The 17,155-nt window shown below is 40.2% G+C and overlaps 1 protein-coding gene across 1 annotated transcript in view; it reads left to right on the top strand.

The window, feature by feature from the left end:
• The window catches only part of LOC106673894, a 92,626-nt gene extending 76,835 nt beyond the window's left edge, over nucleotides 1–15,791 (top strand). The window contains exons 5-14 of the mRNA XM_024228511.1: nucleotides 3,059–3,141; nucleotides 4,343–4,423; nucleotides 4,491–4,599; nucleotides 4,659–4,817; nucleotides 4,876–4,998; nucleotides 5,071–5,269; nucleotides 5,340–5,478; nucleotides 5,542–5,684; nucleotides 7,931–8,302; nucleotides 8,363–15,791. Coding sequence (XP_024084279.1) covers nucleotides 3,059–3,141; nucleotides 4,343–4,423; nucleotides 4,491–4,599; nucleotides 4,659–4,817; nucleotides 4,876–4,998; nucleotides 5,071–5,269; nucleotides 5,340–5,478; nucleotides 5,542–5,684; nucleotides 7,931–8,302; nucleotides 8,363–15,192 — 8,238 coding nt within the window. The 3' untranslated portion in view covers nucleotides 15,193–15,791. The remainder of the gene's footprint in view (nucleotides 1–3,058; nucleotides 3,142–4,342; nucleotides 4,424–4,490; nucleotides 4,600–4,658; nucleotides 4,818–4,875; nucleotides 4,999–5,070; nucleotides 5,270–5,339; nucleotides 5,479–5,541; nucleotides 5,685–7,930; nucleotides 8,303–8,362) is intronic.
• The last annotated feature ends 1,364 nt before the right edge of the window (nucleotides 15,792–17,155 follow it).

Genomic DNA, 17,155 nt, shown 5'->3' with positions numbered 1-17,155 from the left:
CCCCAGGATAAAATGGTCCACAATCCTAGGGTTTGTGAATAGGTCCAAAAGGTTTATGCAGGACTCGTGAGCCGACCAGGTCCCGGACCTTTTAGGGATGGGGTACGGGCCTACCCAGGCTTTTAACCCCTCGGGTCCTGGTCGCCCGCCATGCGTAACATATATGTAAACGAATGCAGGGCCGCTGGATTCGAACCCGGGACCTTTATCTTACAGCCTAGATTGCCATTAGATGCCTAAACCGTTGCAGTCATCGACGCCCCAGTATAAGTCGTTTGAAAATTGTTTTCAGTGGTATCTTTAGTCGTCTATAATTATGGACTGTCTTTTCTGCATTTTGCCATTCGGCTTAATCTGCTTTAAGTGCTTTTATCCTTTGAATTCTATCTCAGTCTAAAAGCTCGTACCAGAATCATCAAGGCGATGTGGGTGTCCTCCGCCGTCCTTTCCTAGTCGAGCAAAAAAAAGAAAGACCATCCGACAAACCGATATAACAGCCTTTCTAATCGAAACAAATAGTCCGAGAGGAGATAAGTGCTTTACTTTTCCACTCACCCACACATTACTTTCACGCTCTGCAGGGAGTGTCCGGTGATGAATTAAATGGCGGCGGATCTGCAAAAGAGGACTGACTTTCGCTCGCTGGACCCTGTGGTTACTGCTACTTATAAATAACTCTGTAATGTCATATTTTATGTGCGAAACTGTTTTTTTTTACGATCTTGAGGTTTCGTAGTGATGGTATGTGGTATACCATCGAGGTGTAATGTAAAAATGCAGGGGAGAAGAAATCAGCTACTCTAGAAATCATAAGTAAAACAATATAAAATTTATCATATCCTTTAATAAAATCTGAAGGTGTAGATCTACTAGATTTGCCTGGGTGTGGGTGTAAACTTTATACGAATTAATTTCCCTACACGTTAATATGGAAAAACTAAGTTTTATCTATTAATACATAAATACAGAGTAAAACAATAAACCAACTAAAATCAGGAAACAAACTGAATTAATTAGATGAAAAATATACCAACATAGGTTATAAAATTACTTATAATTATAAAAAATAATATAAATAATTAAATTATAAAAAAAAAAAAATTACAGCCGAGATGATGGCAAGACAAAACCGTAAAATGTTAACAACCTTTCGTCAAATCCCAAAATAAACAAAAGTACGTTAAAACATGAGATGCCTAGGAAGAAAGAACGCACTATACATTATTATAATAATGTTTAAAACAATAGTTACGTCCACAAAAAAAAAAAAAAAATGGCAAGAGCCGACATCCACCGAAGGAAGACAGGTAAATGCAAGACACAAGATCAACTGAATAGGGTCAAAACATAACATACGATAAATAGTATGTAAATAAAAACCAATAGAAAGAGAAAATACAAAATCGCGACAGATATAAAAACTGAAGATGTCATATTTTAAAATGAATGAATGAATGAAAAAGTACTATATTAAAAAAACAAAAGAGAGTAAAAGAAAAAAAATTGGACATAACCAAAAAGCAAATAACGGCATAAAGAACAACATCACTGTTAACAATCAATAACTAAATTTTTCGCAACTTACAAAGTCAAACATTAACTTAATAAAAGAGTGAAAGCAACATACAATCCTCATACACTAATAAAAAATCGATAATATCAAATAAACAAATTTTAAAAAATATATAAAATAATGCAAGAACCAGTACAAACATCAACTGCAGATGGCTTCTATACAGAAATTATAAGGGTGGTAGAAAAGAAAAGCCAATAAATAAATACGAGAGTCAGCACAAACATAAACTGAAAGTAAACAATATAAAGACAAGAAAGAACGCACAATACGCCGCAGAAAACCTCTGCAAAACATATAGACGTAATAGACAAGGTAGGAAAATTCAAATAGCTTATGAATTATTCTAAACGTAGTTAAACATAACCAAGCAAATCCTAAGAAAAAAAATTAACTCACTAAAATTTACTTAAAACGGAACCCTAACAACATAGAAAAAAACTGAATTAATCATTTTTTGTAAAAGATTCTACTCACAGAAGTTTTAAATAGCGTAATCAGTGTTAATTGTTGACATGTGTTCATCTACACATTGTTTAGGAAAAGAAGAGAATAAGGAAAAATGAAAGATTAAATCATTGAACTGCTGGTGTTAAAAACTCGTTATTTTTCTCAATTTAAAAAAATGCCAGTGAAATTTTTATTAACGAACGATAGCTAGAGATAACTAGTTCCATCGTCGTTACGGTACTAATTTAGATTTAAGATTATGCATCGTTTTTAGCACAGAGTTAAAGAAAATATTTCGGGGGTGTCGGTGGCCGCAACGGTTGGACGTGAAGCTCATCACTGTAAGGTAAAGGTCCTGGGTTCGAATCCAGAGGCCCTGCATTCGAAACCGACATACTTATAAATGTTTTGTTTATTTCAAAAACACCGGCACCCTGAGGGTTTATATGACCTGTGTGAAACATAAAATAATTCAGTCAAAGTCCAAGTACTCTAAGTTTTCTGTCATGGTAGATGAGGATAGTATATTTAACGGTTTTGATTGTTCGACATGTGTATAAAAACTCTCTTCTGTTTGATTACAACCGAAATGACCTTACAAGAGCGCAACTGACGACAAATGGAAATCGGACCTTATTTGAATACAATGCCGGCCGGGTTTTCTCTTTCTGGACCAAGTTTAAATGGGCCTGTCGCAATAAGCACATACGTTTCTTATTTATAGACAGAAGACGACGGCGCATATTAGACATTATTTTAAAACCATATCACGAAAATAAGTCAACGCAAATTTAATACTAAAACTAATTTTCTATTCATCCCGTCGTCCTGTGTTTACGAAGGGTTTGAATAACTTTGGCCATCAGATAAGCCAGATAACTACAGGGGCGTTGTGTATCTAAGTAGGGCCAGTTTTAAGCCCATGAGCCCATTTCAAATGAAAGGACATTAGTAGACAAACTTTTATTTATTACAGAGCGCATCTTTTTATTTCTAAATACTTTAAAAAATTAATGATTTTTTATTTTGTTTCAGGCTTTGTCGGAGTCCCTCCACAAAATTGAATCGACGAAACGAGCCAAAGCGAAATTCGACGGAGGCAAACAAGATACGGCAAAGTAAGTTTTTAATAAAAGGGGGTGATTTTTTTTTTTTTTTTTTTAGTTTATCTGTTTCAATATTTGCGATAATAGATAATTGCAAGTTTGTTATGATTTAGAAAAGTAGGTCAAATTATATTTTTTTAGCAAAAAACAAATTTGATATTGGTTGCTTCCGTTTAATAAACTTCTGAAACAGTCAAATTTTTCTCCGTCTTATTTTTCGAAAATGACAAAATGGTAACTTGGAAACATTTCTACCTATCTATACGACATTTTAAGGTTATAAATTACACGTAAAGCCCAAACGTAGGCCCTTCAAATAAATTAGAAAAAATATATAAAATATATTTGAAAGATAAACTCCTCGTTGTATTTTTTTTTTGTAGGCAAATCAATAAAAATTCGTGTTTTTTTGACCTACTTCACGGACAGAATCTTTTGGTTTTTGTAACTTTTTATATATTTATTCTCATGTAATAAAAACCTTGCACTACCCTTATCCTTACAATTATCTAGATCATATTTTGTTTAAATAAAAATCAAATCGACACATTATATAATAATCTTGAAATACATGGACAAAAAAAAGTAGAAAACCAAGTTGATAAGAAATTATTAAAGTCCACTATTTTTCGTGGTCCGCTTGACCAATTAATATCATACAATTAAATAAACTAGTGATAGTAGTAATAAAAATAGTGAACTTAATGAATTAAAATGAAGTATATTTCAATAAAGGTCTCCGTGGCCATTTCACTTGTCGCCGAGTGACAGGATTTACACGACATTTGAAAAATGGCAAAAAGAAGGGAAAATTCAAAATGTGGAGTTGAGATGGGAAGTTAGTGCCCGAGTTGATCGAAGTCACGATAGCTCAAGTGGTATCGATCCGAAGGTCGTGGGTTCGAATCTCGCTCGTGACACTGACTTTTTTATATCAACTTAAAACCTTAATTAATTGTATGATTATTAAAGTAACTTAAATTATTTTTTCTCGGCTTTTAGAGCTAATGGGCAAGAAAGCTTGTGCACGTGTCTAATATTTGTTGACCAAGTATCACCACAAAATTTTAAAATTAAAATTGATGATTACACATTCGTAGGCCTATGAGCAATTCTGGGCCGGATTAGTTTTATTGAATTTGCTAATCATTTCTTTATTTACTGGAAATATTGTATATTAAAATAAAATTACGTTGAAATGGTATTTTTTTAGTTATGGTAATGAAATCATCATGGAATTGCCGGCTGAGCCACAGCAGTTGGCTAAGCACTACGACCTCAAAGCACTTACAAAGTAACTAGACCTCTTATTTTCCTATTAAAATAACCGGACTTTTTCTAAAGTTTTGAATTTTAACTAGGTATGTCAACTATTTCGTTGTGCCGAGTTACAATCTGACCGATAGCACTGAGGATGGACTAGCATACCACCCTAGCAGGCTCATGGGAATCGACGACATTCTCAATGCTGTAAGTCCAGATTATACTTTAGATTTGAATTAAATTAAGTTTTATTGATTATTTTTTAGGATTCCCTTATCGACTTTTTTTCGGGAATGGGAGCCGATCATAGCCAGATGATCCTGTCTTTACCTGCATTCGCTCTTCATTTTAACCTCAAAGATGCGGCTCAAAACATGCCAAGATCGTCAGTTTTATCAGCACCTAAGAAAATCTCTCAAGCACAGGTAGATTTATTGATGAAGTAATGTTTTTCTTTTTATGCGTTATTCATTTTGTTATTAGTTGTGTAAAATGATGGATGAGGGTGGATGGACTTTAGAACGTGATGAAGATCTGACAGCCCCATATGCTTACAAAGGTACTGATTGGGTCGCTTTTGACGACTCCATTAGTGCATCTATCAAGGTAAATTTGAAATATTTAAATAATCACCTTGATGAACCAAAGATAAAATGTTTTTTTCTTTGATGTAAATAGGGAAAATACGCTCTTTTGAGAAATTTGGCCGGTATTTCAATCGCCTCGTCGGAAAGCGACGATTGGGAAAAGTCCTGCAGTGGCAAACCAATCACGGACACTCTTTACAACACGTTTACACAGTTGTCAAGGAAATCAAGGGCTGCTCAGTTGCTCTCGCTCCAAGATCAAATTCACAACTCGTTAACGCCGTTCTCAGGTAAAACCCGCACGACTGATCAGTCTTGCCGGTTTGCGCCGGGATAACCAACTAATCAATTTTTTTCTAGGAGATGTCCATCTCTCACCCTTCAGAATCGTAAGAGTCGTCGACAGGAGCGGTTCAGTCCACGTGGTTAGAAAAGAGGCAAAAACAGAATTTGAATGTACAAGGCAAGGCTACTTCACCCATCCGTCAGGTTGTAACAGGTCGGTATGAATTAACATAGTCTTAATTAAACAAAAACTAAACATTTTTGCCTTTTTTTAAAGGTTTTACCGTTGCGTGAAATTCAACCAGTACTCGCCTGATTTTACGGTATTTGAATACGACTGCCCAGCAGGTCTTGCTTTCGACGAACGTTACGAAGTGTGCGTCTGGCCTGGTTCTCTTCCCGATGCATCTGCCTGTAAAGGTAAGAAGAAATATATTGGCAATAAAGTAAAATTTACAAAAAATCTTTACTTACTAAGGAGTGGTGTCCAACAAAATCCAGAAAAACTTCTTCCTCCAATAATAAGAGAATGTCTTCCTAAACCAAGAATTCTTTTTCTTAACACTGAACTGATCTCATTACACTAACCTGTTTAAACTCAGTTCAGCACTGGATCGAGTTCAGTTTGGTTTCCGTCTCGCCATTCCACGATTCAGCAATATTTGAGGGTTGTTAGAACTATTGCCTCTGGAACGAGAGATTACTAAAGCTGCGAACCCACTCTGTTCGCGAACCAATAGCGCTCAAGTAGAGACGAGGGCACGAACACAGTCGCTCCGCAAGAGATCCGCAGTATTCACCCGAAGGTGGAAAGATTATCATGTGTCCGAGATAATGGCAGCTTTTCCATTATTTGGCTTTAGATTATAGAAAGCCCCTTCGTTTTAGGCGAGCAAATTTCGATGACTTCCAATTTAATTAATTTTTTTAACCAATTTCTCGCTATGCTTCTTCTTTCGGGTTCTATTTTTTACAATTGGAATCTTTAAGATCCCACAATAATGGCTATTTTTGGTATAGTTCGATAAGGACGAGACATTTTTCCTTTGGGCACTCCACGCTTTTGGAGATAGCACAATGTGATGTTAGGTTATAAGAGCGGTACACACTATATAAGGTCCTCAGTGCCGTTCACAAACCTACTGCGCTCCACTTTCAGGTCACCCAAAAACCAATAGCCATTGGAATGCTCTCGAATGTTCGCAAACAGTTTCACGCCTTGAGCGCAGAAGCGTACATACTAAAGATGATCCTGATTCGCGTACATAGTGAGTACGCAGCTTTATAGAACAGATTACCGTTCAGGTGCATTCTTAGACATGTCCCAATCTTTTGACAGGGTCTGGCAATGGGGAGGGGGTTCTCATCATCTTAAAATTAGACCCTGCTTAGGCATCGAATTTTCGGAAGTCAGTAGGATCCAGGCGGGCGTTCCACGAGGAAGAAGTCCCATCCTGTATACAATTTATACTGCTGACCTGCTGATACAGTGACACCTATATATACATACTATACTGCTGCAATTTTATCTCTTAACTTCAATCCTATCCAAGCCAGCTCCAATATCCAGGAGTATCTTGAGCTCAATGAAAAACGGTGCACAATGTGAAAAATGAAGAAGAACGAGAACAAACCCATCCTTTCATTAGCAATAAAGAAATACCGCACAACAAGTAAAAGATATACGTAAACAGTAGACTGACGAGAAATGCTCACCCAAAACTGAAGCGACAAGAATTAAATAGGCGAATTGGACAACTACGAAGACTTAAAAGGCCGAAATCAGACATGGCAGTAAATAACAAACTATGTACACAAACATTACTTCGACCTATTTGGACATATGGAGCAAAACTGTTGGACCAACTAATATCTAACGTATTCAAGATTTCCAATCAAACTTCATCAGAAGAATTCTCTAAAGTCCGTACGTAATGTCACCACCCTCACTAACCACAATGGCCTTAGCATCTCCTTCCTCAAATAATTGATCTCCCCTTCTTCAAGTTCCATTCCAATCTTTCAACTCATCTTAACCCTAATTCTAATGCTGTATTGCTGAAGGATTCTCCATCCCAAGAATCTTCAATGTCGCCTCAAAAGATGACGGCCCCGTGAACCCCTCGCCAGAACCCAACAACAAACTGAGTGCTAGGATTGTCTGGCTCCTCATAACATGTATCTTCCGGGTGCAGTTCTGGTCGTAGTGTTTTTTTAATGTGTAACACATGTACAAAGTACAAATAAATATTATTATTTTAAAAATCTTGAACCGAGTTCAAATGGTGAAACTGGTTCAACGTTGAAACGGCAGTTGAGCGTGGGTTAAACTTAGTTCAGAGTTTGGAGACGTTCATTTCAAATTATAACCTATATTTCAGTAAAAACCAGTTCACACGATTTGAACAGGTTTTTGTTCCCATATTTCAATAAAAAATTGATAAATTGATTAAAAAATTGATCTTAAATGTTCTTTCAATTTCATTCAGATAATAGCTAGATAGGTCCCCTGTATATAGGTGTAATGTTGAAACGGTTCCTTTTCTGAACTTGGTTGCAAATTATGAACGAGTTTCATGTGAACCTAGTTGAAAACGTGATTGGTTAAGATGTGTTATTTAGTAAAAAGTAAATTTTTGAATTATTTTAACAATTTTACTTTCTAGGTTCCAGCGAGATTGCACCGGTTCCAAGGTCTAGGTACGCTTGCAGCTCTGAGGGTTATTTCGCTGATCCTGAGAACTGCAGATGGTTTTTCGCTTGTCTCGACCACCACAGAGACGGCAAGACTCCGCCGACGGCATACGAATTCCGTTGTCCTTTCGGTTTGGTATTCGACGGAAACAGCCTCGTGTGTGACTGGCCCTGGAAAGTGCCCGGTTGCTCTTCCGGAAGTACGTCTTTCTCTACTTTCGGAAGCGGTACTCTTTACCCAGGGGATATCTTAGAAGGGCGTCTTCGTCCGGCTTACGCCCAAGTTTCTGATGTGCATGTTTCTGGAGGAAGAATACAAGGAGTAGACGGAGGTCATGTTTTAGGTAACAAACGTAAAATAAATATAAAATATATTTAATAATAATTTTAATTTGGTTATTAAGGTACCACCTTGCTCTCGGGTGTTGCGAGCCAAACGCAAGGAACATACCCGGGATCTGGTTACAGTGCATTTGGAAGCCTATCGGGAGTTGGCCAACCTGGATATTTTGGAGGCTCAAATAGTGACAATAGCGGAGCTTATGTTCACGACCCCACAGGTGATTCGGGAGGAGAATACGTTCATCAAGATGTTCCCTACGTCCATCGGGAAGGAGACCAAGTTCCGTACTTACACCAAGGAGATAGTGGAGCGTACGTTCATCAAAGTGATAGTGGAAACTATAAGGGAAGTGGTGCATACAGCCAGCAAGGTGATAGCGGTCGTTACAAGGGAAGTGAAGGATACGCACAGGAAGGAGATAACGGAGTCTATGTACATCAAGGAGATAGAGGAAGTTACAGAGGAAGTGGAGGGTACGCACAACAAGGAGATAATGGTGCTTACGTTCATCAAGGTGTTCCATACGTCCACCAAGAAGGAGGACAAAGTCCATACGTCCACCAAGGTGATAGCGGAAGATATAAAGGAAGTGGTACATATGTTCAGGCAGGAGGCGGTGGAAGCGGTGCATACAACCCGCAAGGTGATAGCGGAAGTTACAAGGGAAGTGGTACCTATGTACAAACAGGAGGCGTTGGAGGCGTTGTATTCGGACCACAAGGTGATGGAGGAAGTTACAAGGGAAGCGGTACTTATGTACAACAAGGAGATAGTGGTGCATACGTTCATCAAGACGTTCCTTATGTTCATCAAGAAGGAGAACAAAGTCCGTACGTCCACCAAGGTGATAGCGGAAGTTACAGAGGCAGCGGTACATACGTGCAGACAGGAGGCGGTGGAAGCGGTGCATACAGCCCGCAAGGTGATAGCGGAAGTTACAAGGGAAGTGGTTCCTATGTACAAACAGGAGGCGGTGGAGGCGTTGTATTCGGACCACAAGGTGATAGAGGAAGTTACAAGGGAAGCGGTACTTACGTACAGCAAGGAGATAGTGGAGCATACGTTCATCAAGACGTTCCTTATGTACATCAAGAAGGAGACCAACGTCCGTACGTCCATCAAGGTGATAGTGGAAGCTATAAGGGGAGCGGTACATATGTGCAGACAGGAGGCAGTGGAAGCGTTGCATTTGTACCTAAAGGTAGTGGTTCTTATCCCAGTCAAGGACTCGGAGATAAATATAAGGGTAGCGGAGAATATTATGTTTCCACGGGAGATTATTACCCTAATTCTTTATTTGGCGGTAATGTTTTTGTTTCTAAAGCAACAGGCGTTAATGTTGGTGGTGGAGGCTCGGCTGGAGAAGGCGCTTACGTTCATGATCCCACCGGTGACAATGGTGGGCAATATGTTCACGATGGTCGGGAATATGTCACCGGCTTATCGAAGTATTCTTCAGACGTAAAGACTGGAGGGTCATTTACACCTGGCACCCTTACTGGTGGTTTCGTACCTGGAACATCTTTAGCGGGAGTTAAGACTGGAACATTTTACACTTCTGGGGCAGGTGTAGGATTAAATAGCGGAGCTTACGTTCATGACAACAAAGGTAGTTATGATGTCAAAACAGGAGGAAATTTTGTAGTCACTGGACTTGATAATGGCGCATACGTGCACGACAGCAGAGGCGATTTTGGTGGTGAATATGTCCCTGGATTTGGCGGTGCTTATAGATTTGATAATACAGGAAACTACCGAGGAAGCTTCTACGGAGGGAAATACGCAGTAGGTCAAGGTAGCCCTCAGTATGTAACTAATCTATACAAAGGAACTGATCAATACGGAAATGGCGCCTATGTTCATGATGCTCGCGGAGACTACGGTGGAGGATACTATCAAAGTGGATACAAACTATCTGCTCCAGTTAATACTTTTGGACTCCGAGTCAATCAAGCCCATCTGTATCAACCGGCATCTGCTGTCGTTCATTCTTACGGCCCTACTAAATTTTCCGTCCAAGATCAAGGATACGTTCAACACTCTGTCAGTGTAGCACCCATTACTGTTACGAGTGCTCCCGTCGTTCCTCTTAAACCAGTCCAGTATTTACAACCGCATGTTAGTCCCGTAGTAGTCACAACACCGGCCCCTCAAATTGTAGGATACCATTACCAAAAAACACCTACAGTTAGTCCAGTCACAGTTACATCTGCTCCGGTTGTTCCTCTTAATCCCGTGCAATATGTTAAAACGCCTCAGCCTGTTGTACACAAGTTCCAACCCGTTGTCGTAAGTACTCCTGCCCCACCTGTAGTCAATTACAGCTACAAGCAACCCGTCGTGTCTACTGTGAAACCTTTCACTGTTTCTAGCACTGTGGCGTACAGTCCATCATCGACACCAGCTCCACCGGTCCTATCTTATCACCAGCCGACGGTTGTGAAAACAGAACACCTCCAGCCAGTTGTAGGATACAGTTATTCTAAACCTGAACTCCATTTGTCGTCATTAAACCAAGTCAATACGTACGGAACAAGATTTGTAAATGCTGGGCCATCAGTTGTACACTTTGAACATCCAGTCGTCAGCACCCCCTCACCACCAGTTAGTTACACGTTTAAACCTATAACTGTATCTAGTACACCCGTTGTTCCGTTAAATCCAGTTCAGTATAACGTCAAATATCCTCAACCAGCATCAGTTCCATGCAAAACGTGTGCAGTGGCTCAAACGCCTAAACCATTGACGGTAACGCCTTCTCCAGTCGTTCATACTGATTATAACTATTTTCAACCAGCAGTTCAATCAGAAACGACCTTTGTTCAATTTCCACAATCATATGCGGGTGGCGTATCATTGAAAAAGCCTGTCTGCACATCTTGCGCTTCAGCTCAGACTGCCAGACCGGTAACTGTTACATCTAGGCCGGTCGTACCACTAAATCCCGTGCAGTACGTTCAACCCGTACAAGTTAGCACTCCATCTCCTCCAGTGGTAAGCTACACATACCAAAAGCCTGTGTACAAAACTCAGCCTCTTCAGCCTACATTCGTTGTAAGTACACCCGCACCGAATGTTCATTATCAACATCCTCAGAATTCACTAGGAACAGCATTTAAATACCAGCCTTTTGTTGAAACACAAACAGTTAGGCCGGTTAGTGTTTTCAGCACACCTGTTGTTCCCTACAATCCCGTTCAATATACACCTGTTAGACCTGCAGTTGAATATCATCAGACAGTCGTCAAAGATTCATTCGGATACAGCTATCCACAGCCTGCAGTTAAATTCGAACTTCCGGAATTTAAAACAGTACATCATGTAACTACCCCTCAACCATCGGTAGCTCCAGTCAGTTTCAGTAACGTGCCAGTTGTCCAAACTCAGACAGTTAGGCCATTTGTTTCCACCACACCGGTTGTTCCGTACAACCCAGTACAATACGTAAAAACTGCTGAAGTAAAACCAGTTGTAGCTTACCATCAGCCTCAACCATTTAAGCCCGTAGCAGTTTCTCCGCCATCTCTTACAGTATCTTACAGTTCACCGGCCGTGAAAACACAAACAGAACGACCAGTCAGTTACAATTACCAACCTGTAAGAACTGAAACATATGTAAGCACTCCAGCGCCGCCAGTCGTTAGCTATCAACCATTCGTTAAAACACAAACTGTAAGCCCTGTTGTTCCAGTCGTAACAAGCAGGCCTGTTGTTCCTTTGAACCCAGTGCAGTACGTAAAGCCATTGGAACCAAAACCGGTGTTTAGTTATAGTTATGTCAAACCTCAAACAGTGCACACCTATTCTGTAAGCACGCCAGCACCGCCATCAGTTAGTTACAGCTACCAACCTGCAGTAAAGACCGTCAGCACTCCAGCACCACCCGTTGTCAATTATCAATCCTACGTCAAAAAACAGACTGTGAGACCAGTTGTTCCAGTTGTAACAAGCAAACCGGTCGTTCCTTTGAACCCCGTGCAATATGTAAAACCATTGGAACCTAGGCCAGTCTTTAGTTATAACTATGTCCAACCCCAAACGGTGCATACATATTCTGTTAGTACGCCAGCACCTCCATCAGTTAGTTACAGCTACCTACCAGCAGTAAAGACTGTTAGTACTCCAGCACCACCCGTAGTAAACTATCAATCCTACGTCAAAACCCAGACTCTGAGACCTGTTGTTCCAGTTGTAACAAGCAAACCGGTTGTTCCTTTGAACCCCGTGCAATATGTAAAACCATTGGAACCTAAGCCAGTCTTCAGTTATAACTATGTCCAACCCCAAACGGTGCATACATATTCTGTTAGTACGCCAGCACCTCCATCAGTAAGTTATAGCTACCAACCAGCAGTAAAGACCGTTAGTACTCCAGCACCACCATCAGTTAGTTACAGCTACCAACCAGCAGTAAAGACTTTTACTACTCCAGCACCACCAGCAGTGAGCTACCAACCATTCGTCAAAACTCAGACTGTGAGCCCAGTCGTTCATGTGCCCTCTGTGCAGTACGCACAACCTTTGAAACCGAAAACTGTGTTTAGTTACAGTTATGTCAAACCCCAAACGGTGAATACATATTCTGTTAGTACGCCAGCACCTCCATCAGTAAGTTACAGCTACCAACCAGCAGTAAAGACCGTTAGTACTCCAGCACCACCATCAGTTAGCTACAGCTACCAACCAGCAGTAAAGACCGTTACCACTCCAGCGACACCAGTAGTTAGTTATCAGCCGTTCGTCAAAACCCAGACTGTCAGGCCAGTTGTTCCGTTCGTTACAAGCCAACCCTCCGTTCCGTTAAATCCTGTACAATACGTCAAAACGTTCGATGCAAAACCAGTGTTGAACTACAATTTCGTTCAACCTAAACCATTGCAAACTGTTTCTGTAAGTACACAGGCTCCTCCTGTAGTTAGCTACAGCTACCAGCCGGCTGTAACTTCACAGACTGTTAGACCAGTTACAGTCACTAGCACCACACAGTTGCCATATGAGCCAGTTCGATATGGCAGCCAAGATTCTAAACTTGCATTTGGTTACAGATATGAAAAACCTAAGCAGTTCGTCTCTCCTTCGTTCCATTCACTCTACAATGGATTTGTGGAGTACGGTAAGCCCGAATCAAAACCAACTTACAGTTTTAGTTACGTTAATCCTGAACCAGCCGTTTTCAAAGTACCTACTACACCTCGACCTGCAGTTAGGGTATCCACCACTCCTGCTGTACCTTTTAGTTCAGTTCAATATGTTGAACCAAGTAAGCCATCATCATTTGGTTTCTCTTTCGAATCACCTTCTGTTCACAAAGATTATTATTACGGTGGAAAGGTTGTACCATTTGTTACTAGCACAGAAGTACCATTTGTTGAACACAAGCTTGTGCGGGTAAGGCCGGCCGGATTCCAAGCTGTAGTATCCTCGGATAAACCAGAATCGTATTTCGAAGAGTATTTCGAATCTCAAAAACATTTGGATGCTGCTCCTAAGGGACAGTACTTCAGTAGCTCCTTCTCAAGTCAAGGCAATACCGGTTACAAATATGACAAGCCAGCCGTCCAATTGGAAGAAAACTTAAACTTCCCAGGAATTAAAGTTAATCAAGGTTTTGATAACACGTATAAACAAGAAGTACCCTCGTCGTCATTCGCCCCGATCGTCGTCCCCGAAGTGTCCACAACTGTGAGGACGTTCGTTAAAAAGCCAGTCCAAACATACGTTAATACTGTAGAAGAAGAAAATTATTTCACTAGCTCTGTTGTACCAGCACTCGGCTATCAGGAAAGCGGACAATTCGATGTACCTAAATCGGGAGTACAGTTATCTTCGTCGACGCCAGAACAAGTCGTGGAAGTCACTACTGTCGCCCCAGTTGTTAAAAGAGTTAGAGTCAAAGGTGGATCATCTGAAGGAGGCGGGTACTACGTCAGGAAACAGAAAGTTAGAGTCAAACCTGTCGTAACTACTGAAAACTATCCAGACTTTGTTACATCGACAGTCAGACCTTTTTACTCGACCACTTTTGAACCTACCGCTCCTGCACTGGTCTTAACTTCATTTACGCCTACAGGCTCGGTAGCCGGTACGGAATTGGAGATCGAAGGAGAAGAAGACGACGCTAAATTGCTCAAAGCAGTATCCGGCAGTTACGGAGAAGTTGTCAGTTCAGGAGACAAAGGTGTTTTGCGACAAGGCCTATCTTCGACTACGATTTCATCGCTGAAAGACGGTGAAGCTATCGTCGGTGTTATCAAAAAAGAAAGGGAACCCTTAACCGGAAGGAAGAAGTCTAAGGTGGTCGTCGTATCCAGACTCAGTGATTTCAACCCAATTTTGGTCGGAAAACTCGGTGCAGAATGTAGTTGCAAATCCAACACCAAAACATTAGATCTGTCTAAGAACTCGAGGACGAGAGGTGGTCTGTTCACTCCGTCAACTACACTGGCCGAACCATCGAGGGAATATTTACCGTCGTCGAGCACACCCCTACCAGCCGATTTGACTAACTTTGACTACGACGATGCTAGTGCTCCGACTGTAGAAATCAAACCAGTACACAAGGTACAGAGGGTGTTCACTACTACCGGCCAGCCGCTGGACGTGAGCTCCGTCGAATACGAAGTTTCGACCACATCGCCAAGGAAGGTGTCATCGGTTTCATCCAGAAGGACTCTTACAAACACCTTGGACGTCGACTGCCAGAGGCCAGGTCTTTTCAGGCACCCACATCTCTGCAACAAATTCTATTCTTGTAACTGGGACGAATGGAAGAAACGGTACACAGTCAACGTATTCGATTGCCCCATCCATTTGGCGTTCGACTCCAAATTGGGCGCATGCAACTGGCCTTCCAAGGGTCCTAAATGCGCCGAAAACAACCTTCTCGTTTAAAACAAATATAATATCACTGAGATAACCATGGTATTAGCTCGAAATTTTTCTAGTACAAAATGCTCAATTACGGTTGATTTGTAAAGCAAATACCGCTTATCTTCGTGAACTTGGCAAAACGATATTGAGAAGAAATGTTTAGGTTAAGAACTAACACCTTTCGGAATCAGTTGAGTTACCAATGCTTTCAAAAACTGATTTCCAAATCGTGCTAGGACAATGTTTATATTAAACCGATCCCTTTAAGTATGCATTTGTGTGCAATAAATTTTCTTTGTATATTGTTCGTTGTCGACTAAGTTTTTAATTAATAAAGCAACGTGCTTGCCATATTACGATTGCCATAATTTTAATTATTTCTAATTTATAAGTTCTAGTGCTAAAATTTACTGATTTCGAACATTTGAAAAAATTATTTGAGTTTGTTTTTATCTGTTGTTTTGTACATATTTATTTACTCATGACACCTTTTTAACGTGTTATTCTAATAAGACTCGAACAATTTGGGCAAAAACTTGTGGTCATCTAGTTTTATAAAAATAATTTTCTGTTGTAATTTTAAGCTTATTGTATTGAATTAAATAATAACTTGATGTGCATTTATTTGTCTTTTATTTAATTGACCCTTGTTTCTATTCAGCCCACATCATATAAATTAGTGATAAGCCATTATCACTAACTAGTTCAAAAGAGTTAAAATTACTTCAGATCTCCCAAGAGATTTTTAATAGGTAAATGTACATTACTAGAAGACTACTATTCTACCAGGATATTTGGATGAATCTTAAAATTGTACAGACAGATGAGAAATTAATTAAAAAGAGTCAAGTAAGTATTTACATCAAGGGCGGATCAAGGTTGGTCATCAGAGGGGGGTAAAAAATTTCGATTTTTTTAAGGTTTATTTTCATAAATGCAAGATCATGACCAATACTTGGAGCCATTTGAATACCAGATTAACCAGATTTAGCATAAACTGGATCGCTTTTTCCCCAGTCTGATTTATGGGGTATTTTAATTTGGAATGCCTCATCAAATCTGAATTTTGGGACATGTCATCCCCCAGAAGGTTATCTGCCTGAAGTTCCAAAGCTTTAATTTCTTCTTTGCGGGTAGCCCGGAGTGAAACCATAACGATAGATACGGAGAACTTTCACGCCAGCTGTGAAGAACATTCAGTGCTCCAGTCAGAACTCAGTCATGCTACCCTCTGAGTAGAGTATTGAGGATCCTGACTACCCTCAGTAGGAATGTCTTAGTCCTCCAAACGACCAATCCGTTAAGTCATCAGGCATGAAGGTGATAAAGGTAGGGAACAGCTTCCCTAACTGCAGCAACCTGTACAAAAATGAAGCAGCTCAGCAGGCATTCCTAAAACCTAGTTCCTCCCGAAGTTCCTTTTATGCGGAAGCCCACCCCTGCATTATCCTGCCCCTCACTGCATGAAAATATCTAGTGGTGAAAGATTTTAGGACGATAATGTGCCGTAGATTATGGGTTTCCGATCATGCTTGAGAAGTCGAGTCCATCTTATGATTTTATACCACTACTTTACCTAGTTTTCTAGATGGTGGATAAGATATGAGCCAACCTTAGGAAATTGAAGTGCTTCTCTTTTCTATAACTAAGGCTGTTGAGGCCAAATGGCAACCCATATTTCTTATTATACAGGTTCTGGGTCCCATTGCAGAGCCAATGAAATCGTAACTAGAAAATATGTAAAAAGTTTTTCAAAGAAATGATAAATAATGGAGTGAGTGTGGTGTTCAATCCTTTTTAAAAAGATATTTCCTACTCACAGTAAGTTGTTTTGCAACGATCCGGATTTCGAGCCTTTTAGCTCATCATCAGGTTGAAGGACTTCTACAACCACGTCTCTCGACATGAATTGCCAAAGTGAACCCGCTGATACCTCCGCCAACGCGACGTTCCAATTAGCAGCTGATTTTTTTAATGGCGCTCA

The sequence above is a fragment of the Cimex lectularius genome, unplaced genomic scaffold, assembly GCF_000648675.2.
Source record: "Cimex lectularius strain Harlan isolate CLEC.00 unplaced genomic scaffold, Clec_2.1 scaffold220, whole genome shotgun sequence".
Lineage (NCBI taxonomy): Eukaryota > Metazoa > Arthropoda > Insecta > Hemiptera > Cimicidae > Cimex > Cimex lectularius.
Note: the sequence above shows the minus strand (reverse complement) of the source record. Positions and strands in the feature narration are given on the sequence as shown.